Source organism: Chlamydomonas reinhardtii, chromosome 9 (assembly GCF_000002595.2).
Source record: "Chlamydomonas reinhardtii strain CC-503 cw92 mt+ chromosome 9, whole genome shotgun sequence".
Taxonomy (NCBI): domain Eukaryota; kingdom Viridiplantae; phylum Chlorophyta; class Chlorophyceae; order Chlamydomonadales; family Chlamydomonadaceae; genus Chlamydomonas; species Chlamydomonas reinhardtii.
The window spans coordinates 6,836,395-6,861,866 of NC_057012.1; the positions used below are offsets into that span (position 1 = coordinate 6,836,395).

Below are 25,472 nucleotides of genomic sequence, written 5' to 3' on the forward strand. Positions count from 1 at the left end.
GGAGCGTGAGGGCAGCGCGGCACGGCGGCAGGAAACTCTCCTGCTGCAGTGTTCCATATGTTGCCGCCATCCAGCCACTCGGGCGCAGGGCTCGTATCCTGATCTTTCTGAAACTCTGAAAGGAAATGGCCCCCAAACCGACCCTCTGGTTGGCAACGGGTGCCGTCCGGGGCGGGCTACCTTTCTGGAATGGAAAGTTCTTCGGTCCCAATCTTCCAAAGGGTCCGTTTGCGGCGACAACACATGCTGCACACTACCGTACCGGACTACGCCAACCTGCCCCTTACCGCGTCCCACCGCATTGTGCAATCCACTCCGTATGCCCCGTGTGGGCGCTCTGTGCGCTGCAGCCGGTCACAGTCCTGCCACACCGTGCAACCCCTCAGGCTCCACAAATTACGTCCTCCTGTTCTCGGGCCACGCCCTGCATGGACGTTTCGGTTCTTACTCCCAAACCGAAGTTCCGTGCATGCCGGACAACCAAAACGTCACACGAACACGGTCAGCCAACCAGCCAAGCGAACGCACACAGCAGCGGTTCAAGGAGCCAACGTGCCCGCACCACCACCTCGGCGCACTCAAACACCACCATCCCGTCCCGTCCCGTCCAGTCCCGTCCCGTCCCGTCCCGTCCCGCCCGCCCTTAGTCCAGATCTTAAAACGGGCCAGTGAACGCTTATGGATGTGATGCAATGCTCCCCGTCCGCTTCAAAGGCAGGGACGGGGTAGAACGCTTCTAGCATGACGGTTCACTGAGCCGGAGCTTGTTGGCACTAGCACCACAACGGTTATTCATCTCTTATGTAGTACGTGTGTAAGTACGTTTGTATAACGGAGTAGTCTCGCCCCAACAACCATCGCGCGCAAAATTCCCTCTCTTGTACTCTGACAAAAATGCCATTCCTGCTCGAGTATTAGCTCCTACTCTAGGAGTCCTCCTCCTGCGAAAACAACCCGCGCGCCCGCTTCACACCCTTGCCGGTGCCGCCGTCCGCCGTCGACGTGCCGGCTCCCGTGCCCGTCCCGCCCTCCGTGGCCGCCGCCGCGCCGCCAACACCACCGAATGTGTGAGACCCAGTGGCGGCGCCGCCACCCGCCAGAACCGGAGTGGAGCGAGTGGGCGTGCCGCCAGCGCCGCCGCTGCCGCCGACACCGTCGGCGGCGGTGGCGGCGTCGCCGCCGCCGGCGCTCCAGTCACCGAGGCTAGGGCATGCGGCGGCGGAGGCGCCAGCGCTGCCGGCGGCGCCGCCACAGCCCGCGACGCTGCCGGCGGCGGCGGCGGAGCTGCGGACGGCTGCGGGGCCGACGGTGATGGATGCGGAGCCGGGGCCGGCGGGAGGGCGCATGGAGCCGGGGGCGGCGGCGGCGGCGCCGGCAGTGCCAGGGGCGCCGCCGCGGTAGGGGATGGCGCTGGCGCGCGCCGCCTGTGCCGCGGCGGTGGCGAGTGGGCGGCGTTTCAAGAGTTGCGCACATGACACAACCGCAATTGCACAGCATACAGTAGCACTACGGTATCATAAGCACATACGCGCCTGTTCAAAGCCAGCCCCTCGGTGTCCCAGGAACAAATTGCCATATTCGATGCAGCTGCGAAGACACGTGCACGGCACCACGGCACCACGGTCCCGCCAAACCAATGGCCCACCCCTCTCACACCCTGCGCGTGGCTTTCTCCACAGGCTTCTTCCCATCATGCTCCTCCCCACTAGGGCTTCCATTAGGCTCGACCATATCGACCCCCTCCGCCATGCCTTGTCCCACCTCTACACGCTTCCGCCCCTCGCTCCGCCCCTCGCTCCTCCTCTCGCTCCGCCCCTCGCTCCTCCCCTCGCTCCTCCCCTCCCTCCGGCCCTCGCTCCTCCCCGCGCTCCGCCTTCCCCACCTCGCGCGCGGTGAGCGCCTCCGGCTGCTGCTGCTGCTGCGGCTTGCGCGCCGGCGTGGCCATCTGCGTGTTGCTGCCGAAGTAGCGGCGGCACCAGCGCTGGAAGGCGTCCTCCACCCGCTCCTTGAAGCCGGGCTCGGTGCGGGGCGTGTAGGCACGCACAATGTGCTCCTGCGGCGGTAGGGCAAGCACGAGGGCCAGGAGCGGGCAGAGAAGGAGCGCCTTGTTGTTGGGCTTATGAAAAAGCGACGCTGGATGATTGGCAATGCGGGCGCGCCAGTACGGCATGGTCGCAAAGCTGCGCGTGCGTGTACCGCATGTGCTAACAAAGCATATGGCTGCACATGTGTGTGTGTGTGTGTGTGTGTGTGCGTGTGTGTGTGCGTGTGTGTGTGTGTGTGTGTGTGTGTGTGTGTGTGTGTGTGTGTGTGTGTGTGCGTCTACGCCTCACACTCTGCGCTCCCATCCCCTGCTCCCACCCCCTGCGCTCCAGCCCCCTGCCCCCACCCCCACTGCCCCGCCCCCTGCCTCCCGCCCCCCACCTGGTGGAACTCGGGTATGATGCCCAGCACCTGGCGCGGGTCCATGGGGAACGCCTCCGTGTCGTCCGAGGTGTGGAAGAACCGGATCTGTGTGTGTTAAAGAGCACAAGGAAAACGTTGCGCAAAGACAGTGTATGCGATGCAGCAAAGCGGATGTGTGTGTGTGTGTGTGTGTGTGTGTGTGTGTGTGTGTGTGTGTGTGTGTGTGTGTGTGTGTGTGTGTGTGTGTGTGTGTGTGTGTTTTCGAGAGGGGCGGATGGTATGTCAGGTGGGCAACCGAGCGCCCCACCTGTCCTTACGAACACACCCAAACGCACACACAGCGGGCCCATTGCGCGCGTGCTCGTAGCTCTGCGGCCCACCGAGTCAGCGAGTCACCTGCCCGAGCTCGGGGGGCCCCCCGAGCACCCGACCACCACCACCGCGTGCCACTCCTGCACGCATCCCCAAGCCCAACCCCCTGGGCTGGTATGTACAACCCCCACCCCCAGCCCCCTGCTCCACCCCCCTTCCCCCCTTCTTCTGCCAGCCAGGCGGCACCCCCCGCACCGAGTCCAGCGGGTTGCCGCCTCCCGCGGTGAAGTCGATCTTGGAGGTGGACACGATGACGTCCTCGGGCCGCAGCTGCGGGTGGCAGGCCGCCACCTCCGCAGACGTGAACTTCTTCATCATGTCCTGTCGGTGTGTGTGTGTGGGGGGGGGGGGTCAGCTTGGGGGGTTGCATTCATGATGAAACAGTAGCATACCGTAGCAGGTGCGTTGTTACAGGTGCGTCGTTACACAGCTGCACTGGTGCAGATTGGGACGAGGGAAATCCGGCACTTGTGTGTTACCGTGCGATCCCCCACCAATCACCCTGAGTCGCGTCATCCCCCCCCCCCTTGCCTTGCCACCCGCCCCACTCACGTCCCACTTGCCCTCCCTCAGCAGCTCCTGCGGCACATTGGCCTGGTTGCAAAACCTGCCCGAGGAACAGAGAGGGAGGGATGAAATGGTGTGTGTTTTGTGTGTGTGTGTGTGTGTGTGTGTGTGTGTGTGTGTGTGTGTGTGTATAGCAGCACCAGGTACTGAGTGTGCAGCCCGCATATATACGACTGTACGTGTGCGTGGCACGTGTGCATGGTGCAACGGTGCCACGACATGTTCTGGCTCGGCCTCCAGCCCCAGCCCCGCCCCCGCGACCCCAAACCCCCAGCCCCAACCCCACCCAGCCCGGTGCCCTCACGTGTACAGCTCCCTCTTGCGCAGCCGCCGGATGATCTCCTGCGCGCGAGCCAGCCGCGTGTCGGCGCCGTTGTCCAGCCCCTCGCCGCCCGCCGCCGCGGCCAGGGGGTCCGCGCCGCCGGGGGCGTCGGCGCGGCGGCGCTGCTCGCGCTGGCGCTTGGCGGACCTGGCGTGTGTGCGCAGCGGCGTGGCATGGCGTGGCATGGCGGGTCGTTCAACGAATCGTAGCACGAGCCATGACGCGCATGTATGATTGTGTTCAAGCACGCAGAGCCAACCCTTCACCCCCAAGCAACAGCGCCCTTCACCCTCAAGCAACACCGCCCTTGAACCCCCAAGCAACACCGCCCTTGAACCCCCAAGCAACACCACCCCGCACCCCCAAGAAACACCGCCCTTCAACCCCCTCCCAAGCACCCGCCCCCCCCCCCCCCCGCACCTGAAGTCCCCAGTCAGTAGGCCATAGTGCTCGATCTGACTCAGAAGCGTGTCGTTGAGCATACAGAAGTCCTGTGTCGGGGGTAAAGGAAAAAGGAGGATAAGGAATGAGGCACACGCAGGACCATGCGCGTTGAGGGCACAAGGGAAGCCAACACGCAGGACTTTGTCTAAAATACATGTGTATGTGTATATGTGAGTAAGTGTGCATGTGCGGGGGTCTGAAGCCCAGGATGAAAGCGGACAGAACCAAACCGCATTGGCGGACATATGCATGACACAAGCGACAACCTTGGGAACGCCGCCGCCCCTGCTGCTGTGTACCGTATCCTGCCCTGTCCCCACACATACCCCTGCCTGCCCCCCACCGCCCCCCACCGCCCCCCACCGCCCCCCACCGCCCCCCCCCCACAACCCCCCACCCCCATCCCTCAAGGCCGCCTCAGTCACCCACCTCGGCGTTGCTGCTGGCCCTGCTGAAGCCCAGCGCCTGGTCCGCCTCCACCAGCGCGTCGCACACCATGAACTCAACAGACTTGGTCTTCCTGGGTGGGGAGGCAATTCAGTCGGGGGTCGGGGGCGAGGGTAAGGGGGGTTCAGAAGGACGGTTGGGTTTGAGGGGGGAGCGGGGAGGTATGGGCAGGTGGAGTGCCGGCATCCCCTGGTGCATTGCTTTTTACTATTCCTTACCCCCAGCACTGCCCCCCGCCCTTCACCCCTCCTCCGCCCCCCCCCCCCCGCCGCCCGGCTCCCCCCTCCTGCACCTAACGCCTCCGCCTGTGCTCCGCTCATTTTAGTTGGTTTTGGTTTAGTTTCGGCTAGTATTTACAACCCCCCCCACCTGTGTAGGTAGACCTGTCGGAACATAGACGCCCGGCTGTGGAACAGGTTCCACAGGTTGGAGTACTCGCTCCACTTGTAGGCGATTTGGTTGTCCAGGACCTGGGGGGGTGCGAGGAGAGGTGGAAGTGGTGGAGGAGGACAGGTGGAGGGGGGTGGTGGCGGCAGTGGTGGCAGAGGTGGAGGCGGAGGCGGAGGAGGCGGAGGAGGAGGTGGAACAGGACAGTGGGAATGGAGCAGTAGGAGAGGGGAACGGGCGGGTTGGCAGGCGGCACAACTACGCGACAGCCGTCCGCACACCGCCCCGTCTCCCCGACATTCCCAACCCCATCCCATGCACACGCATGCACCCATTGTCACGTACCGACCCAATACCCCCCCTGTTTAGTTTGGGCTGGTATTTACAACTCCCCCTGCAGTCTTCAGTGCATCCTGTACCGCGTTTCAAACCATTTTTGCAAACCCCCTGCCCCGCAGCCAGTCAGCCACTCAGTCAGTCAGTCAGTCAGTCGCCTCGCTGCGGCACCTTGGTGAGCATGAGCAGGCGCCGGAAGCTGCAGCCGATGTCCACGCCGCACATGAGCGCGTCGCGCTGCAGGTAGTCGAACTTGTCCACGTCCACACTGCACCAGGGGGGGATATTTGGGGGGGGGGGGCCGGGCAGGTGTAAAAGAGAATACGGTGTTTTTTCAACGTCGTCCACTCCGTCTCCCACCGCCCCTCTTTGCCCACCTCCCACTCCCCTCCCTCCTCCCAAGGCTCACCCGTTGCGCTTGTTGGCCACGATGTCGTACAGGTAGCCCTCCGCCTGGAAGCCGTCGCCCTTGATGAGCGAGCAGATCTTGCGGATGTCCTCGCTGACGGTGGAGGGGAGGGGAGGGGCGGGGCGGGGCGGGGTATAGCGGTTCATGTGGAGAACGGAGCGGTTTCTTCACAAGTTTAGGACGCCAACGTGGGTCCAGTGGGAACAGCGGGGGCGCGTGGCATTAAATTCAACGTGTCCAAATCGGAGAAGCATGGGAAATGGAGGGGGGTGCGGAGTTAAGATAGCCAAGGAAGCAGGGGGTGAGGAGGTCGCAACATCTACGTATGCAGTCATTCAAACGACGGCCCCGGCCCTCTACACGCACAGCGTCCGGACGTCGGCAGGCACCCTGCAAGCTGCAGAGCTGCCGCCGCCGCCGCCGCCACAGCCTCCTCGGCGCCGCCACACCCGCCGCACCTGCTGATGCCCTCAATCTGGTTCTCGTCTACAAGGTGTGTCAGGATGGCGCCAGACATGTCCTCATGCTTCCTGTGCAGTGTTGTGTGAAAGGGGTGTCGGCCGAGGCGGTGATGTCGGCAATAGACGCTTGTGCGCTGGCGTAGCTAATTCTGCTTGACGCGAAGCGGCAGCCGCGTATGCCCCGTCTAGACAACTATCAGCTGTGTCGGATAAGCGCCAGCCCTTCCCGTCCCATCCGCCCAAATCCATACCGCCACCCCACGCCATACCCCGCCACGCCCTCCCTCCATCCCCTTCCTCCCCTCCCTCACCACTTCTTGAGCCGCGTCCACTCCGCGCTGCCCTCCTGCAGACTGCCCAGGCGCCGCGGCAGGAACTCGTACTCCCACACGTGCGAGAAGGGGCCGTGGCCCAGGTCGTGGCACAGGCCTGTGAGGGTGAGGGAATGATAGTCGGCCAGTCGGGGCGAGGGAGACGGTGGTGGTGGGTGCTAGGGAAATGGTGGTGGTGGAACACGAACAGGCATTCACACAACCTGCCCTACAGGGTCGCGCACGACCCTCCTCTCACACACGCACCCGCCAGCGACACATTCTTGACGTCGTCCTTGCTCATTCTCAGCTCGTGTCCCTGGGTGCGGAAGATGCGGTCCGCCACCTCAAAGGACTGCGGGTGGGGGCGTGCGCGTGTGGGGAGGAAGGGGAGGGATTGTTAGGAAGGCAGGAAGAGGGTCGACGCACAATGACTGCATGCGCACGCGTGTGTGTGTTGTGTGTGCCTGTGTGTGTGTGTGTGTGTGTGTGTGTGTGTGTGTGTGTGTGTGTGTGTGTGTGTGTGTGTGTGTGTGTGTGTGTGTGTGTGTGTGTGTGTGTGTGTTAGAGAGGCGGTGAGGCGTCATGCGGCAAAGTGGCGACAGGAGGGTGACAGCGGGATCTTTGATCCGGGGTCCACTCCATCTGGGTCAGCTGGCGGCATACACACACCCGAACACCCGCATGCACTCACGCCACGCCGCCCCCCACGCGCGCCTCAAGCCTCAACACCCAAGCAACGCAAGGCACCACCTATCGGCCTTCCTTCCACCCGTCACCTGGGCTCGGGCATGTGTCCCTCAACCCACGCAACAGCATCTCGACGCCGCACCTGCACTCTACCCCGCAATCCCGCCCCTTCCTTTGGCTGGTCTCTGGATCTCGAGCTTGCGAGCACGATTGCATCCACAACGGAGTGTGACCTATTTCTCCCTGGGAATGGTGAAAACCGTGTGCCCCAACCCCTTCCACCAAATGCCTCCTCCATCCCAACCTTGATCTCGCTACTCCTAACTTGTCCACACCGCCCCAACCCCGCCCCACCTCCCCTCCCACTGTTCCCACTAAACGGCGGTACCCCAAACTTGTAATATCATTGCTCCGTTCTCCTTATGAACGGCTGGTATCCCCCCCCCCCGCCGACGCGCCCAAAACCATTGCTATTGCACTTGTCTACTGCCCCAAAATCGAGCTTGCCCACTGTTCGTTGGCGCGCCGCCTTGGCACCCACCTTGAAGCCCACCCCCAAGCTGTGCTCGAAGCGCGAGTGCACCGCGCCCGGGAACACCAGGTGCGTGAGGCCCAGCTGGTGTAGGTCGCGAAGGCGCTGGTACTGCGGCGTGTCGATCACGTCCACGTGGATGGGATCCAGCCTGCAAGGGGTTGGCAGGAGGAGAGTGGGAGGGAGAGGGGGTTCTGCAAAGATGGTCGGAAAATCGGTACAGGATGCACGGAAGACTGCAGACGAGGTTTCGTCGTCGGGAGGTGGAAGATGAGGGGGAGCGGGGGGTTGTTCTTGCCATTCGCAAATCAGTCAACCCTTTACAGCAACAATGACCGCCTCAGCAACCCATGCAGAAGCCGATTGATCCGCCATTCTGACAGCCTCCGCATCCGCTTCAGCCGCTACCGCCGCCACGGCAGCCGCAGCCGCCGCCGCCACAGCCCGCGCACCTGATGATCTCGTGCACGGGGTCACTGAAGATCTTGCCGCGCCGCCGCCGCTGCCGCTGCGAGGCCGCCAGGCTGTACACCTGTCCCGGCCCCTGCCCCTCCTCCCCCTCCGGCCCGCCTCCCGAAGCCGCCAGGCCCGCCACCACCGCCGCATCCGAGCCCCCGCCCTCGCCTCCACCTCCGCCTCCACCTCCGCCACCGCCTCCCCCAGAGCCCGCGCCTGCTCCTGCTCCTGCTCCTGGCGGGCCGGCACTGGGGCTCGCGAAGACACCGTCGGCATCAGCGCCGCCGGCGCCGCCGGCGCCGCCGGCGCCGGCGCCGAGCACTGCGGAGACGCTGCCGGCGTGTGTGGCCTCCTCCCGGCCCGCGCCAGAAGCCGACGGCCCCGCGCCATCCCCCACGCCGCCTCCTGACCGAGTCTGTGCGCCCGTTGCTGCCGAGGCCGAGGCCGGCCCGGCGCCCGGTGGCGGCGGCGGGCCGCCGCATTCGCCGTGTTGGCTTCCATCCAACAGGGAGGCGAGGAGCAGGTTCGGGTTCTGGACAGCAGCTGCCGCCAGCGCCTCTGCGGCGGCCGCGCCCGTCAGCTCGTACTGCCGGTGCCGCAGGTGCGCTGGCGGCGGGGCCGGGTGCGGCTGTTGCTGCGGCTGGGGGTGCTGCGTGGGAGAGGCGTTGGTGGTGGTGGCGGCCGCGGGGGGTGCGGCGCCGCCGCCCGAGCCAAAGTTGTAGGCCGAGAAAACCATGTCCTGTTGATGTACGGCGTGATGTCGGGGCAGGGGCGGCGGAATTGGCGATCAGGGGGAGGCGCTCATTATGGCGGAGGCGACAACCTCGTTTGGTGCTGGGCGCGACCTTGGCGCCGGCAGGTGTTTCGTTGCCATTGGCCTGCCACGTTCCGACGCCCTTCAGGCTTCCCATTGCAACATAAATGTCACATGCGTGCGGTCCCTGACATGCCAGCGAGCAAACATGCACCCCACCACCGGTATCCTCAACCAGTAAACTAACCCACTTCCGGGCAAACCGGCATAACACCCACACACTGTCCCCCCTTCCCGCTAGGCCCGCGTCCGTCACGCACCTGGTGCCGCATGGCCTCTTGCGAGAACGGCACCTGGTCATCCATGTCGTCATCCATGTTGATAGAGATTGCCTAGCAGCGAGTGGCGAGAGCCCCGAGGGAAACCGGGAAACCGGGTGCGCAGAGGGCGCGCGGGCTCCACCGCCGAGGTCGGACTGCGCCTGCGCCGCTGGCGCCCGAACTTGTCGGGTGTCGCGCGCGACGCTCTCAAGGCTGCAAGAACGGACCGGGTTCCAAGTACTGCCAGTACGTCACAGACAACCTTCGCCACACGCACGCGCGCTGACGGCCGCTTGCCAACAGCCGACTGAAAGCTGGTTGCGACGGGTTGCTAGCCGTTGTAATCCAAGGAGAGTTACTGTATGATAAGGGCTCAGATAGCGAAGTAATAATTTGTTGCGCCGGGCAGCGGACAGAGAGCGGCAAAGTGGATGTGCAAACCAGACAGCGCAACCTGTCTCCTTCCCTAATGTGAAACATCTACAGGATAAAATGCGCAAATTAGCATCACAAAGCAGTTGGTCAAGCGAAAACCACATGGCCGATCGCTAGCTGTTCCGCATTCAATTTTGCCGGAGAGCAAGAGCCCGCCTTCCGTCTGAGTTTCCTTCTGTTACGAATGCAGTCTTAACACATTAATACATTACCGACCTCTTCGTTCTGATCCACGCGACCTTCTTTTGCAGTTCGTTCTGTAGCCGTTCTGAACTTGCTTGCAAAATGGCCAAGAAGAAGGGCGGCAAGGGCAAGGGCAACGCCTCTGAGGCTGCCACCAGCCCCACGACCAGCGCTGCTCCTGAGCAGGAGAACAGCGGTCCTGTCGCCGAGGCCTCCGCATCCCTGTCTGAGGAGCCCTCTGTCACGCAAGTGGTTGAATCGACACCCGTCGAGGCCACAGCTACATCAGCTAGCAGTGGTACTGGCACTGCCGAGGCGGAGCAGCTGCGTAAGGAGCTTGCGGCGGCAAAGGCGGAGATCGATTCCCTGAAGGCGGAGGTAGCCCGCCTGAAGGCCTCGCAGACCGTTGCTGCGGCCGTGGACACGGGCAAGACCACAGACCTGGATGCGCTGACGCAGCGTATCGCCAAGGTGAGCTCACGGCACGGGCTAGCGGGGACAAGTGAGAGTGCACGAGAAGGGGGAGTATGGGGGCTGTAGCTGTGCTGGTCGGGGGAAGGCGGGTGGCACGCCGGCTACGTGCCAGATTGGCAGTTAGGCTTAGCGCGGCTGTCAGACTTCTGACGACATCAACAAGAACCAATAGCTATCGAGTCTACCCTGCCAGCTTCTACTGATCTTCTCATGCCCCCAGCTCTTCGAATCCGACGGGGCGTCCACACACAAACCTCAACTCCAGCCCTTAAATCTGCCCCAGCTCACACGCTTCTCCCTCTCCTGCCTACCTACATGTTCGCACCCCGTTCCACCCATTTCCCGCCCACCCCTCCTCCAGCTCAAGGCTGAGCAGGCGGAGGCGGACGCCGCGCGCGACGCCGCATGGAAGCAGCTGAAGAATGTGGTTGCAGACATCGCCCGCCTGGCTGCGCCCGACCAGGCCAGCAAGGCCGCCGCCGGCACTCCCACCGCCGCCGCCGCCGTCGCCGCCTTTGCCTAAGCAGCAGGCTGCACATGCAGCAGCGCGCGCAGGCTGCACAGGCGGATGTGCCCGCAGGCTGCGAGTGGATGGCGAACGCAGGTTGCTGATAGGATGGCAGGACGGCGGTGGCTGGGGGCGTGTGTGCGCTGCACGACAGCAGTGCCGTCCATAAGAGCATATTAGTCAGACGGTGATTAAACTGCATTGCTTGTGCAGTGATTAGTCTTTAGGGTGCCGGAAAGTCACTGTTATTATTAAGAATGCGGATGTTACAGAGGCGACAGTCCCAGCACCCAATTGCGGTTTACGTGCTGTAAGGCTGTGAGGACTTATTACAATGGTGGGCAGTGATGCAGCGAGGAGAGGAAAGCAGGAAACGCCGCAGCAGCACATTGCGTATACGTGAGCACTAAGCAAGCAGGACTTTGTAAGGCTGGAGGACTCGTGCCCAAAGACCCCTTGCACACGTCCCGCTGGACATCAGCCGGAATCAGTTCAGGCCCTCCATCAGTTTCAGGCACCGCCGCCAGCCTGGTGTCCTCCGCGTACCCAGCGCCTCTGTCCACCAGCCGGATGCCCCGGCACCGCACCGCCATGTGCGTGCGCCGCCGCTGCACCCAGCAGCCATCCAGCGCCGCGTCGTCGCCGCCGTCCGCCTACACCTCCGCCAGCTCCAGCCCGCCGCACGGAGGCCTCTGCATCCGGGCGGACAGGCAGAGGGGGTTGGGGCGGGGGTAGGCCTAGCTGCAACGGCCAAGCACCGCCACCTGGTCACAGCACATACAAAGAGTCACAACGCAGCCGTCACGCAGCTGCCCGTGGTCCAGCTTGGTTTTGGTTTTAACGTTTGTGTCTTGCACCTTCGCTAGTACATCCCAACTGGGCGGGGATGCAAGTCATGCAACGGGGACCGTACGTAGACGTTGGGAAGGGTGTTCCCCAGCGCCACCTACCACTCACACGCGACCGAAATGCGAAAACAACTCCTTCCGCTCACCCAAAAGCTACCGGCCCTGTAAGACGCAGACATACAGTACCACTGCGAGGATTTGGGGTTGCATGAATACGCTGCATGAATAGGGGGGCTGCTGGGTGGTTAGGCGGTTGGACCCAGATTGCTGCAAGCTTATAAGCGAGCATAGCCACACCCAGTGCTCCCCAACGCAGCATAGCGATTCCCGGAATGCCGTTCAGCCCCACATCCACTCGTTCTGGGCGGACTATGGACACCGGAGCAGCAACCGACGCACGCAACGCAACACATGGCCCAGCAGCGGGGCCGCATGCATGGACTTATGTTGATGATGCCCATGACAAAGGGCTGAACAAGGGCTGCAGTCAACAAGGGCTGAACAAGGGCTGCAAGGAATGCCACTGCATCCCGCCATGCCTATGCATGCCCGGACGCCTTCTGTCAGACAGCGCTTGCATCTTCGGGGAGCGGCAAGAAACGGGCCCCGGTGCAAGCCCTCGGGCTAGCAACATTGGGCATTCCCGGGGGCCCATTCTCGCCGCGTGGGGCTGCATACGGTCCCCGGAACAAGCAGTGAACAAGGGCCATTAGGCGGGGGTTATTACTGTACCGTATGACATCGTAGGCTAACAGGAGGCTGGTGCAGCTGGTCGGTTTGGCGCGGTGGACGCAGAGGCCAATCAAGCTGCTGCTGCTAGCAAGGACCGCCCTCCTCGTTCAGCGAATTTCCCAAACCCAGATAGGTAAGGCGAGGGGCGCAGCGCCTCACAATGGCTGTGTTTACACAGTTCAGTGGTGCTAGGTAGGGCTGCAGCCCAGGGCGGATGGCCCGAGGGCGCACACTCCTTTCAACGTCAGTGAGGCCCGGTGTTCATCATGAGGCCGACACACTCCGCCACTGCTCCGGTGGCGGCGAATCGGTATGCGCGTCCAGTGCACATTAGCCATCCCTCCACAACAACATCCGCATACATCCTAGTCGTGAGTCTCTAAGTGCGGGGCTACTATGTTACTTGGTCTAGGGTCGTGTGTCTCTAGTGTCGGGGTCATCGTGTCAGCACACGAATAAACGACACGCCGCAATTAAGCTAGGGGCAATCAATTGCATCGCCATGGTGGGGTTCCTAAGTACACATCCGTAACACACGAACGTCAATGCGCGCGCTGCGTTGGCGTTGGGCCCCCCACGAGCCCCCGCCCCGCCTAGCTGACTCTTGTAAACATCCATTCCCCTTGCTCGCGCGTACCAAACCAGCGCGCTGCACCCCCTACTCCACTCGCTACCTACGAAGTCTCTCGTGTTTCAGTTCACGCTTGCCTACCCAACTATACCCCCCGTCGCGAGCGCGCCGACAGCGCCCCATATCCTCCACCGGCACCTGAGCTCCTGTTCTGCTCGAGCGCGCGATGTCTCGCTTGCTCCAGAGCTCCCTCCTCCAACGCTACTGTGTGCTGCGATAGCCGGTCCAGTCGCGAGCGAGCGACGCTCCACGCAAAGCCCCGCTCAAGGCTGCCGGACTGGCGAGCCGAGTGAGCGAGCGAACCCGCAAGCCGCGGCCATGCTTGACAGCCGCGGCCGCTTACGCAGGGCAGCTGGCGGCAGCCACGGCGGTGGCGCCGGCGGGGCAGCACATGAACTCCTGGGCCGAGGCGTCGTACGAGCCGCGCAGCACGTACTCGCACAGCGGGTTGGTGGCCACCTTGCTGGTGCAGACCTGGTCGGGCGTCACGTCCTTGGCAAAGAACACAGACACCAGGCTGGGCGTCTTCGACACCTTGTGCAGGTTGACGGCGCGGATCCAGCTCTGCCACTTGTTCGAGTCGCGGGTGAAGTCGGCCTCCTGGCCGTCCACCGTGACCTTGTAAACGCTGTTGAGCGTCTCGGGCGCAATGAAGAGCTCCAGCTGGTCGACCTCCGAGACCGAGCAGTTGGTGCGGGAGCCGTCGAAGACGCCGCCGAAGGGGCCGCTGGACACGCCGGCGTACGAGAGCTTGAAGGTGAGGATGGTGTCGTCCTGTGTGGAGTTGTTGGTGGCGTTGAAGCCGAGGCGGTAGGGGTTCTCAGCCAGGTTGTCGATGCAGCAGTTGTCCTCCTTCTTGTAACGGATGATGCCCTCGGGGCAGCAGTTGGGAACGTCGTAGCCGGTGGCGTTGAGGACGGTGGTGGGCTGGCCGATCACCGTCTGGAAGCCGTTGAGCATGATGTCGCAAACGTTGGGGTCGTCCTTCAGGTACTTGGACGGGCCGCAGGGCCACTGGCTAGGGCTGGGCGTGGGGAAGGCGTCGGTCTTCACCTCGACCGACAGCTTCCAGGGCTTGCCGTCCGTGAAGTTGGTCACGAACAGCGAGGGCGTGTAGTCGCGGCCGCGGCTGTCGTCGTTGGGGTAGAGCTTGACGCCCCAGAAGTCACGCTGCTTGGACACGCGCAGCACCTTGCCGGTCGAGGTGGTGAGCGTGGCATTCCCCAGGTCAGCCAGCTGGATGCCCTCCGCCAGGTTGAGCTCGATGTTGACCAGGGTCTGGTTGCAGCAGCTGCCGCCGCGGTAGCCAGGGGCCCAGCAGTCCTGGGGCCGGATCACGTACAGGTTGAAGTTGTAGGTGATGGTTGAGGGCGCGACGGTGGAGTTGGCAAAGTCCAGGCGGAAGCGCGAGGTGGTCTTTAGGAATGAGGAGATGCAGTCGCACTTGGGCGCCTCGGGGCGGGCGGCGTCGGGGTAGGGAGGGGGAGGCGGGGGAGGAGGAGGCGGGGGAGGGGGAGGGGGAGGAGGAGGGGGAGGGGAGGGGGAGGGGGAGGAGGCGGGGGAGGGGGAGGGGGAGGAGGAGGGGGCATGGGAGGAGGAGGAGGCGGGGGAGGGGGCGGAGGAGGTGGGGGAGGAGGAGGAGAGGGGGGAGGGGAAGGAGAAGGCGAGGGGGGCGGGCTGCGGATCGCCGGGGCGTTTGGCGGCGGCGGGGGCAGCGCCTGGGCGCAGATGGGGCAGCAGCGGTGGTTGCTGCTCTCAAACACGGCGTAGGTGCACATGCCCGCGGTGTTGCCGCACAGCGCGGGGTAGGAGCCGCAGGTGGCGCCGGGCTGGAAGCGCAGGCAGATCGTGGTGTTGGCGGCGCTGTCCGCGGTCATGCCCAGGGGCGTGACGCGGATTTTGCCGGTGGCAAAGTCGGTGTCGAAATAAGAGTTGCGCTTCACGCCGTTGACCCAAGAGCCCAGGTACTGCGTGGAGCAAGACTTCTCAACTGAGAACTCGACCTTGCCCAGAGAGGTTAGCAGCATCTTGCAGCAGGGGTTAGCCTGGCTGCAGCCGACCCGGTTTATCCGATAGCACAGCTCATCGGTACGGCCGGTCGGCGAGTCGATCGAGTCCAGGCGGTAGGGCGAGGAGGAGCAGCGGTAGTCCTCGCACTGGCAGAAGGGGAAGCGGTTGAGCGCCGCCACGTCCGCCTCAAACCCCGGCAGAATGGGCGAGATGCCCGCCTCTGGGTCGTCTTGTGCCCGACCTGAGAAGCGAGGACAGAGAAGCAGGGCGGGGTCAGGTTAAGCGAGTCGCGAGGGGGCAAGCGTGGGGCGAGACGAGGGAGCGCGTGCTACATACCCCGGCCCACACGGGTGCTCAAGACCCGAACTATGCCCGGCAGAGCCCGCTGAAGCTAGCATGATACCAAACTCCTTCAGTCACGCAAAGCTGCACATAGGCGCGGTGAAAACTCCCGTGCGCGCACCTGTCCATGCTAGTGTCCCAAGGAACAGGACTGCCAAGAGGCAGCCCTTTGTCAACCGAAGGGGCAGTCGCCCCATCCTTAGCAGCGGCCTGCGAAGCAACGTGGGGCGGGGCGCGACATCAGAATGTTGCCGACTATAAAGCAACGCCTTATAGTCCCGCATCCCAGTGATTTCGAGTTACCACAGCCCTATCTACCGAAGGGCGCGTGGGCCAATACTAAGGGGCTCGGCTGCGCTGCTCGCGCCAAGCTACAGCACAAAACAGCAAGTGCTGTCGCCAACCCCCCAGGACAACGTCCGCCAAGGCTGCTGAATAGAAAATTGTGCGTCCGTGATGATCGGCTGCTGCGAGCCCTGCGTCCGTCGCTGCCCAAGCTACAGGGCCAAGCGATGCACACCTGCGCGACGACAGCTGCACCAGCGCTAGGCTCCGTTCAGTCCTGCTGAGCTCCTTTGCTTATAGGCCCAAAGTGCTCCACGTAGAAGCCCGAAACAGGCTAAGGTGGTGTCTCTCTTTGTGAAGCGATGTTTGACGGAAAGTCGCGAGGCACAGCGACCTCAGTCTATGTTTATGTGAGTCGAGCCTAGGTGGAGGGGCTCTTGTAATGTATGAAGTACAGTGGAGGGTGGCGGGTGCCTTGATGTTTGACAATCGGGGGCGTCGCCGACCGAAGACCAAAGCCAGTTGCGCCCGTACTGCGTGCCGGTAGCGCTGGCGCCCTCCGTTCGCAACAGGCCCAAGCTCATGCGGCCTGCGACGCATGCTCTACCTTTCTTGATTTAAAGCACTCAGCGGTAAAAACGCAAAGGTAGAAAGAAGGCGCCGGCACTCCGCAAGTCGGCATGCGGCTCAACGACCAAATGAGGCCAGAAGGCTAAAGTGTGTATAGCAAGAACGTGCTTTGCCTTATACAGATACTGTTTGTTACTACCTTACCTCAAAGAACGTGGGGCAGCCAAACTTGTAAATACTGTCCCTGAATACCTGTTGATAAACATATTGGTTATCCTGGTCTATACTTGTATTGATTTCATTAAACTTTAGCGCCAAAGTCGATGCTTGCTTTGAATCTGGCAAATTGCGCTCCACCTGTGCCTGTTTCTGACAACGCGAGGCATGGAAGATATGTACAAAGCCATTGTACTATTAGGCTAGCACAAGCAGATGCATGGCGGCGCCGACGAGCTGGTCCTGGCTCGTGCTCAGGCTGGCACCCGTGTCCAAACGTAGTGCGAAGGGCGCGTCCCCCAGCAGCGGCTTCTGGGGAGCGGCCGGCTGGCGTTGGAGTATCACAAAACTTCGCCAATGGCTGTGCAGGTGGGCATGTGTGTCGCTTGCCAGGTGCTCCAACACAGCAAGGATCGTACTGTGCCACCACCATACCCCCGCATCCCGCTCCGCAGCCGTCTCACCTGCCTCTACCCCATCACCAGCAGCCGCGCCGACTGCGCCTGCTCTGCCTCAGAGGTTGTTGGGAGTAGACTATGGCACAGCCACGACTGGGCTGGCGGTAGGGCGCAACGGCTTCTGCAATGCGCTCAAGGCAAGAGGGGTGTTGGGTGGAGGTGAGGGTGGAACCTGCTGAGGAGCGGGGCAGGGACAGGCAGCGGGGGTAGGGCGAGTCGGCTTGACAATAAGAGCCATGAGGGCTGTGGATCTGGATGACGGCCACAGTAACGCCAAGGTGGTGTGAGGGCGTCCTGCCATGGGGCTGGGTATGGCGGCCGAAACAACGGATTGCAGCAGACTCTGGGGGACTAGGCGACTTGGCTGAGGACGTGTGGCGCGTGGCAAGGAGACAGGCACAGCTTCAAGGCCCACGGCAAGGTTGCTGGTGGGCCGGGGCGGAAGGGTGTCGAGGTAGTGATGGTGTCAGGGGCCATGTGGGTCAGGGGTCGTATGCCGGGCCGAACATGCACACATGGCCAAAACGCTGGCGGTTTTCTCGCAACGCGTTGACTCAGCCGCCAACCCGCCTCTCTGTACTGCAGGCACTTCCCACGCCGCGCACTGCCAAACTGTCTGACATAGCGAAACAGGTGGGCACGAGGGCTGCCGCGGGATGTGGCTGTAAAACTGGCCTTCCCACAGCTTGCACGGCTCCCCTGCGCCAACACCCACGACCTCCGTCGCTCGTAGATGCTGCCGTCTCTGCCTCAAGAGCTTCCACAGTCTTAGACCGTACACGGGCGCCCGCAAATGTCGAGGCATGTATTGCTGGTGTTGGTGCATTGGCGCTGTTGCTGCTGCAGGTGCTGGAGGTGGCGGCGGGCCAGGGCTGCGATGCGGTGGTGGTGGGCATTCCCGTGCAGCCGGGCGGCAACATCGTCAAGCCGCACACCGACTCGCCCGTGGTGAGGGCAGGGAGGGAGGGAGGGAGGGAGGGAGGGAGGGAGGGAGGGAGGGAGGGAGGGAGGGAGGGAGGGAGGGAGGGAGGGAGGGAGGGAGGGAGGGAGGGAGTACTGCAATGCCCTGTATGCGATTCTGGTTGTCGGTTTCAACTCTGTACTCTTGTGCTACGCCGCACATGTGCCTCACAGCCATCGACTCACTGGTCATGCACGGAACGCCCTCCCTCGCTCCGGATGCAACACACAGGGCCGCCGCTGCCGCAGCCTGGCACACACGCTGGCACTTCTGGGCAAGGAGGCGGGAGTCAGTGTGTACCTGTACAGTTGAGACCAGGGTGGGAGTCAGTGTGTACCTGTACAGTTGAGACCAGGGCGGGAGTCAGTGTGTACCTGTACAGTTGAGACCAGGGCGGCGGGCAGGGGCGGCAGCAAGGGGTGGGAGGCAGCTCGGCAGTATGGCGGCAGGGCGGGGGCGGCAGGGCAGGGGTCAGGAACGTAGCAAGGCACGCTCTCGGGCATTGGGATCGGCGCGGGCGTCAACAGCTGCATGGAGGCTGGCGCGCATGGAGGCGAAGAAGAAACGCGTATGCTTGCGGTGGAGGGTCACTGCCATGTACCATTGCACCTCGGTGCTGCAGCACTCCCCGAGTGACGCAACCTAACCCGCCCGGGCCTTGCTGCAGATGAGAAGAGCACGACGCGGGCGGTGGTAAAGGGCATGGGGCGGAACTGGCAGGACCGACTGACCAATGCGGAAAAGCAGGTGGGCTCGGGGGCTGGCGTGTGGATGGAAGGTGGGGCATGGGTAGGGATTACATGTCCGAGCCCAATGAATGGGGGGAGCGGGCGCCTAGACATCATGTTGACAACCTCTTGCTCTTAGCAGGCGCACACGGCCACCACACGCCTTCCACGTTCCCGATTGATGCGCTCACGGCATCACTGCTTTTCAAACACACCCCCAGCCATGCGTATTGCGTTCCCATGTGCGCTGTAACACAGGCCCGGGGCGTGGACGCTGAGGCCGCCGCCATGCTGCTGCGGCTCTACTTTGGCAACCCCCGCCTGGCTGTGCGCATAAACCCGCGGCCCAACGTGGTGGTGGTGGACCGGGGGGAGGAGGACGAGGTGGTGCAGCAGCAGAGGGGGCAGGAGGGAAAGACGGAGGGGTGGAAGCTGGAGGAGGGGATGGTGGAGGGCGGGCAGGGGAAGGGCGGGCAGGGGCAGGGGCAGAGCGCGGGGCAGGTGGGTGGCGAGGGGAAAGCAGCAGTAAAAGGTGAGGGGGAGGGGCAAGCGGGGCAGGCCTGAGCTTGTGACAGAGCCTAGGACCGTGTGGACCATCATGTCGGGTGGGAAGCAGGACGCTGCCTAAAAGAATTAAAGTTTGAGATGTTACCCGAGGGGCTTTAGTAAGCGTGCAAGCACGCGGAGAGCACCAAGTGGTGCCAGGTGCTGCCAGGGGCCCTCGTGGTATCAAGGGTGATGAGCAGTGAGAGATGAGAGGTGAAAGCAGCCATTGGAGGTAGAGCCGAGATGCGGGAGAGTATGTGAGTACCATACCACATGCTATCGTAATGCTCGCGCGGGAACGTGACCTTGAACGTGACGGATCAGGCCAAAGTGCATGGCAGCCTGCCTGCATTTTGTAATGTTGCTTTCATGCCATGCTGAATCCCGCAGATTCTCCACCGCGCCCATGGATCCAACTCATTTGGGCACCGTGCAGGCCTGCAGCAGCACACGTGCATTGGCGCCATGTGGAATGGAAGACAGGACGAGGCGACAAGCCCAGGGAGGGCAGGCCGGCACAGAGCAGCGGGCAGGCATAGGCCCGAGGAGAGGCTGGTAGAGGCGGCTATGGCCTATGGGCAGCCGGCAGTGTCAAATGGCGGGATGATTGACTAAGGCTGACTGACGGGGGCGGAGGTTACAAGAGCACTGGTTACGCCGCGAGTGCTCACCGCCCTCCCACACTCCTCAGGAGTTCACACACCTTCGCCTGCCCCGCAGCCCCGATCTCGGGCCCCATCTGTCCCCATTCGCAGGGCTCCGAACCTAACCCCACAGAGCCGCACAGCCCAACGCTGCTCGGGGCGAGCAGGCTCACGACGGGTAGTCACTCGCGCATGCGCTGCTGCAGCCCGCCGGGACGAACAACGTCTGCGCGAACAGGCAAGGCGGACTTGGTAGAAGGAGAAGAAAGAGAAGGAGCGCAGGAAGAAGGGGGGTCTCCAGATTTGGGGACGCAGAGGAGCGCCATTCGGGGTTGGGGTGGGGATGGGGGCCCAGGGGACGTCGCGATGAGTACACCGCATGAAGCATTGTCGTATTGACCATTGTTGCCGCAATTGTAACAGCTCTGTGCTTAAAAACGTCTTTGGATACTGCCTATTTCTGAGTCGCAGCAGAATGTGCGGACGGGCGCGCTGCTCGCTAGGCCGAGCTGATATCATGGCAGCAGCACGAATAGAGGGGCAAGGTCGCTGGCAGAATGCGGATAGATATCAGCCATCATACAACGCAAGCCCGGGCGCCTGGATACCATGCGTTCGGCTTGGGCGGGACGGACTCCGCGAGGTCGTGAGCATGCGGTGAGCCCACCCCAGGCGGGGACCAGCGAGCTTGCCAAGCCCAACGAACAACTCCAATAACACGTACATGTACTTAAGTGTGTAACTTCCCGGCATGCGGAGCGTGCTGCGGTTGGCAACAGCCTCTCCTGTCTCCGGTTTGTTTCGCAGGTGGGGCCTGGTTCCCAGCTTCGCGCGTCTGGCGCCCGGCGAGCGGCCCGACTTCTATCGCATGTTCAACGCGCGCGATGACGGCCTGGTCAGCAAGCCCGTCTTCAGCAGGTTGCTGCCCTTCCGCAGGTGGGGGCTCTGGGGGTGCAGAGGCCACGGGTAGAAACAAGACGCAGGAAGGATGGGCGGGAGGGAGGGAAGCAGGCACAGTGGCCTGACCACTGATGCATAGAGAGGACCCGGTGTGATTGGTGGAGGAGGAGCAGTCAGGTGAGGTAGAGGGCGAGGCTGAGGCTCTAGCCGGCTAGCCTGGGCCGCTGGGCCATGGCATTCAGTGCCTGGTCGCGGGCGTTGGCCATCCCGACTGCCCTGGCTGGGCGTACTAAACAGCACCGTATTGACCATGCATGTTTGTATGTGTTATCATCACATCCCGCGTGCTTGCAGGTGTGTGGTGCTTCTGGACGGCTTCTATGAGTGGTGAGCAGCTGCTGTGTGGAGCGGGGACGTGTACGGTATACATGAGTGGCTGCGGCGGTGTGCGGCGGTGCACTGCTGGCTGGCGGTTGGGCGAATGGGCGTGTGTGTGCACTCAGCCACGCGCTGTCACGAACACATCGTCGCCGGACCCACACACGCACGTGACGCACACACACACACACACACACACACACACACACACACACACACACACACACACACACACACGCGCGCAAATACACACCTTGCACGTACCTGACACACACCACCACACGCGCCCACTTCCCTTGTGCTCCGTAACAAGTACATCCGTACCCACACATTCCTGCCTTTCAGGCACACGGAGGCTCCGGGCCGCAAGCAGCCGTACCACCTGTCCGCCGCCCCGCCCGACAGCCCCGGGGGAGCCATGTTCCTGGCAGGGCTGTACGACGTGTACGAGGGTGGGTGACGTGTGCGTGTGCGTGTGCTCATCAACAAACAAACAAACGTAATGTACGTTTTTGTGTTTGTAAACGATTGCAAGCTGAAACCATTATAAATCAGAGGCCCACAACGGGGGCTGTGCGGGGACGGAATTGTGCGTTGTAGGGCGGCGAGGGGGCACCGCAGGGCAGCTGCTGGAGCGGTCTGCTGCCGGCGCTGCCTGCCGGTGGCTCTCTTGTTGCTTGTGTACACACACACACACACACACACACACAGTGTTCAACCCTTCCCCTTTTTGCTCTCCAATCGCGTACCTACATGGGCGCAGACGGCGGCGGTGGCGAGCCCATGCCCACGTGCACCATCATCACCACCGACAGCAGCAAGCCCATCGTGAGTGCTGTGCCGCCGTGTACTGAACTGCTAGTGCTAGCAGGCTGGTTATGAGGTGGGGATTACGGTAACTGTTCACCATCCCGTAAGGAAACAGTCTATGAGGTGGGGATTGAAGGAGTGGCGGAGGGGCTGATGTGAGGGCCGTACTGCTGTCGGGCCGGGAACATGGGAGTGTTGGCGGGACCCGGCCTTGCGTGTCCCAGCGACAGGGTTTCTCGAAGTAAGTGACGTGACGGAGTGTCATGGAGGTCATTTAACTCGTGCGGCTTCATGCAGCTGCGATGTGCCTCGGGCGTGTGTGTTGGAGTTTGTAGTTGTAGGATGGGTGGAGGGTTTGAACGTGCAGGCGCGGCGTCCGAGTTGGGCAGCTGCAGGGCGGCGAGGCGCTTGCGTTGGCGCTGCCCTGCACCTGACTGGGCACTCACCTGACTGCAGGGTCGCCTGCCTTTCCTGCCCTGCCCTGTCCTGGCCTCTATGCCGCCCGTGCACCTGCCGCCACGGGCCGTGTGTGCCGGCTGCCCACACCCGTACACACACATGTACACACACATGCACACACACACACACACACGCGCGCGCGCATGTCGCATATGCCGTGCCAACCGCCTCCCCGTGTGCCTTCTTAACACAACCCACACAGTCGTGGCTGCACGACCGCATGCCGGTCATCCTCACCACCCAGGAGGTGCGGGGCCAGCGAGGCAGGGCAGGGGGCGGCAGGGCATGGCGCAGAAGGCACTGGTTCTTAATCGCAGGCATTGTTTGCTGCCCGAGTCCACTGCATGACATTATACTTTGCTAATAGGCTAGCGTGTTGCCCGCCACCTTTCATGGTCTCCCAAAGCACCAGTGGGGCCGCGTGTTATCTTAGCTTTGTTGGTCGCACCAAGTTTGTGTGGAGTCGTAGGGGGCCCACAGGTTCTCTGAAGCATGGCATGTGCAATCTTGGTGGCAACACACCTTGCCACCGCTCTGCCACGTACACAGGAGGTGGCGGCTTGGCTCGGTGACGGCGAGTTGCCCGTCCCAACCCACACCAGCACCGCACCCGCGGACTGCCTTGGCGCCGGCACCAGCAGCACGGCGCACCTGGCGGGGCATGGAAGGAAGGAGGGGAAGGAGGAGGGAAAGGAGGAGGGATGGGAGGACGAGGCGGCGGTGAAGTTGGAGGCGGAGGCGAGTGGCCTGGGGCAGGGCGCGGGCGAGGGCATTGCTCACAGTGCGACCGAGACCGATGCGGCCGCGGCCGAGCGGCCGGCCAAGCGCGCCAAGCGGATGGACGCATCAGATGGCGCCGGCGGCGATGATGGCGTCGGTGACCGGGGTGGCAACGACGGCGGGGAGACACGGGAGGCGAGGGAGGGGAAGGGGGAGCGGGGGAAGGGGTGCGAGGGGTGCGGGGATGCGGAGGCCGCTGCAGCATGCGGAGAGGAGGGCGACGGTGGAGGAGGCGGGAGTCAGAAGCAGCAGGGCAGTCAGAAGGGGCAGCAGGGAGGGCACGAAGACGACGCCACGTATCAGCGGCGGCTCACGGCGGCGAAAACCAAGGCGGCGGGGCTGGTGGCGCAGGTGGGTTGGTATGCGCACGCGTGTACATTTGTGTGTGAGAGGGGGGGGGTAAATGTACTTCAATCCCAAACAAACCAAGCCCCAGACCCAGCCCGCAGAGCGCGAAGGAGGGTTGCGCGGGGCTGCACTGGGGGGGTCATGCTTGAGCCCAACGAAATAGGCCCCGATTGTCAAGGAATCGTCGCCCGACCCAGGAATGGGTGTGGTGGTGGGTAACCTGGCAGTGTATGCAAGTCATCAAGGTTGGCAAGGGGACACGGCACGTGCTGGGACTGCGATGTGGACTGCTGTGCGCTCAACCCCCCTTCCCACTCTTGTGGATTGGGTTTGGTCTACTTTGGGCTGGTATCTACAACCCCCCCCGCCCCTCTCTCCCCACCGCCGTACGCAGCTGTGTCGGCCGTACGGAGGGCCCCTGCTGCGCTGGCACCCAGTCACCCCCGAGATGTCCAAGCCCGGGTACGACAAACCCGACGCTGCAAAGGTGGGATGGAATGAAGAATAGGAACGGGGATCGGGTGGGGGATTCGGCACAAGGGATGGAGCGCAATGGGTTTGGGGGCGGGCGTATGGGCATGAGCGCTTGCTTGTGTGGAGGGCTTGGCGGCGGCTGGCGCTGACTGCGCACGCCTTGGCCGCGACACGTGCTGCCCTGCTGCTACTGCTGCTGCTGCGCACACGGGTGCCTGCCACGACCTCCACCTTGTCCCATGCCCGCACCCGCACAGGACATGCGCAGTCGCAAGGGAGCCATCGGCTCATTCTTCAAACCCCAGCAGCACCAGCAGCAGCACCAGCAGCAGCACCAGCAGCAGCACCAGCAGCAACCCAGGCAGCCACAAGCCGCACCCCCAGCCGCCGGTGTCGCGGCTGCGCCCGCCGACACCAGGGCCGCACCCGCCTCCGCACCCGCCCCAGCCGCAACCGCTGCGGGTGTGAAGCAGGAGCCGGCAGAGGCGCACGCGGCAGCGGAAGAGGAGCAGGGCGAAGCCGGCGGGGCGGCGCCGGAGCACACAGCAGCAACGGCAACCGCGGCGGAGGCAAGGCCTGACGGGGTGCAGCCAGAGCGGGAGGAGCCACAGCGCGCCGCGTGGGCACTTGGGGAGGCAGAGTCATCCGACGTGGTCGTCGTCTCCGACGATGAGGGGCACGGGGGTGGGAATGGGAATGGCGAGGGGAATGGCGGCAGGGTAGGTGGGGCACGGGCGCGGGCAAGCAACAGTGGCGCGGGCACGGGCGGCGGCAGCGGGGCCGGGCGCGGAAAGGCAGCGGCGGCAGCGTCGCCACGTGTGGCAGGGAAGGGCGCAGGGGCAGGTGGAGGGAAGAGAGCGTCTGCGGCGACGGGCGGCGGCAAGGGCGCAGGAGGAGGCGGGAGCGGTAAGAAGGGCGGCGTTGCCTCGCGGTCGCCGGGTCAGAGGGGCAACCTGCTGAGCTGCTGGGGCATGAAATCGAAATAAATGATGCATCATGTTTGACGCCCAGTGCCACTTGAATGGGTTTACCGTACTTGTGGCCGCACTACAGTATTGACGGACAGTTAGGGAGCAGTTGAGGTTGTTGGGGGGTGTACGGTACACTTGGAACGGCCGGAGTGGCCAGTGCCCTGTGCCCGTGCCTATACCCAGCGGTGCGGCGTACATTTGCGTAGCAGAGGCGGCAGGCAAGGCCACGTGGAGGAGAGCGCGGCGCCACCCGAGATCGGCGCCGGCGCGCAGGTTATATCCTGCCGATGTCTGGTTTGCAATCTTTGCTGGCGGGCATAGCGTGGCACAGATTTACTGCTGTTTTTGTTGCCTGTTGCTGGCTGTGTGTTGCTTGACAACGGGACACGGCTGACACATGGCGCGCGGTGCCCGTACGAACCGAACCCGGCTATGTCCGAGAGGTGAAGTAGTGTCGTAACCTTCGGCCTCAAGACATTATACCAACGTGGCGTGGCGGCACAGAACACTTTTCCGTTTGAGAGGGACTGAGGGGGAGCCATCTTTCTTGTTTTAAGCGCAAGCCAT

General features: G+C 63.3%; 5 protein-coding genes across 5 annotated transcripts; 3 read left to right on the forward strand and 2 right to left on the reverse strand.

Moving 5' to 3' along the window:
• Positions 1-44: 44 nt before the first annotated feature.
• CHLRE_09g409801v5 (uncharacterized protein) lies at positions 45-9,700 on the reverse strand. Its single transcript, XM_043066246.1, has 17 exons — positions 9,215-9,700; positions 8,137-8,879; positions 7,694-7,835; positions 6,730-6,817; positions 6,463-6,580; positions 6,149-6,220; positions 5,691-5,783; positions 5,453-5,549; positions 4,928-5,028; positions 4,541-4,631; positions 4,088-4,158; positions 3,650-3,814; positions 3,331-3,385; positions 2,974-3,099; positions 2,425-2,511; positions 1,883-2,053; positions 45-1,424 (listed from the first exon to the last, which is right to left on the reverse strand). The coding sequence occupies exons 1-17, from the start codon at positions 9,269-9,271 to the stop codon at positions 927-929; spliced, it is 2,775 nt and encodes a 924-aa protein (XP_042921542.1). The 5' UTR covers positions 9,272-9,700; the 3' UTR covers positions 45-926.
• Positions 9,701-9,820: 120 nt separating this feature from the next.
• On the forward strand, positions 9,821-11,254 carry CHLRE_09g409850v5 (uncharacterized protein). The gene is made up of 2 exons (XM_001696636.2): positions 9,821-10,303; positions 10,668-11,254. The coding sequence occupies exons 1-2, from the start codon at positions 9,935-9,937 to the stop codon at positions 10,827-10,829; spliced, it is 531 nt and encodes a 176-aa protein (XP_001696688.1). The 5' UTR covers positions 9,821-9,934; the 3' UTR covers positions 10,830-11,254.
• Positions 11,255-12,552: 1,298 nt separating this feature from the next.
• On the reverse strand, positions 12,553-16,270 carry CHLRE_09g409901v5 (uncharacterized protein). Its single transcript, XM_043066247.1, has 3 exons — positions 15,642-16,270; positions 15,499-15,587; positions 12,553-15,276 (listed from the first exon to the last, which is right to left on the reverse strand). Exons 1-3 carry the CDS (start codon positions 15,659-15,661, stop codon positions 14,444-14,446), a joined length of 942 nt encoding a protein of 313 aa, XP_042921543.1. The 5' UTR covers positions 15,662-16,270; the 3' UTR covers positions 12,553-14,443.
• Positions 16,271-16,430: 160 nt separating this feature from the next.
• On the forward strand, positions 16,431-19,512 carry CHLRE_09g409951v5 (uncharacterized protein). The gene is made up of 7 exons (XM_043066248.1): positions 16,431-16,817; positions 16,904-17,043; positions 17,492-17,539; positions 17,753-17,854; positions 18,099-18,174; positions 18,535-18,614; positions 18,854-19,512. Exons 1-7 carry the CDS (start codon positions 16,556-16,558, stop codon positions 19,157-19,159), a joined length of 1,014 nt encoding a protein of 337 aa, XP_042921544.1. The 5' UTR covers positions 16,431-16,555; the 3' UTR covers positions 19,160-19,512.
• Positions 19,513-20,230: 718 nt separating this feature from the next.
• On the forward strand, positions 20,231-25,472 carry CHLRE_09g410000v5 (uncharacterized protein). Its single transcript, XM_043066249.1, has 9 exons — positions 20,231-20,442; positions 20,593-20,721; positions 21,040-21,072; positions 21,409-21,515; positions 21,827-21,891; positions 22,535-22,579; positions 22,882-23,463; positions 23,855-23,947; positions 24,192-25,472. Exons 1-9 carry the CDS (start codon positions 20,438-20,440, stop codon positions 24,918-24,920), a joined length of 1,788 nt encoding a protein of 595 aa, XP_042921545.1. The 5' UTR covers positions 20,231-20,437; the 3' UTR covers positions 24,921-25,472.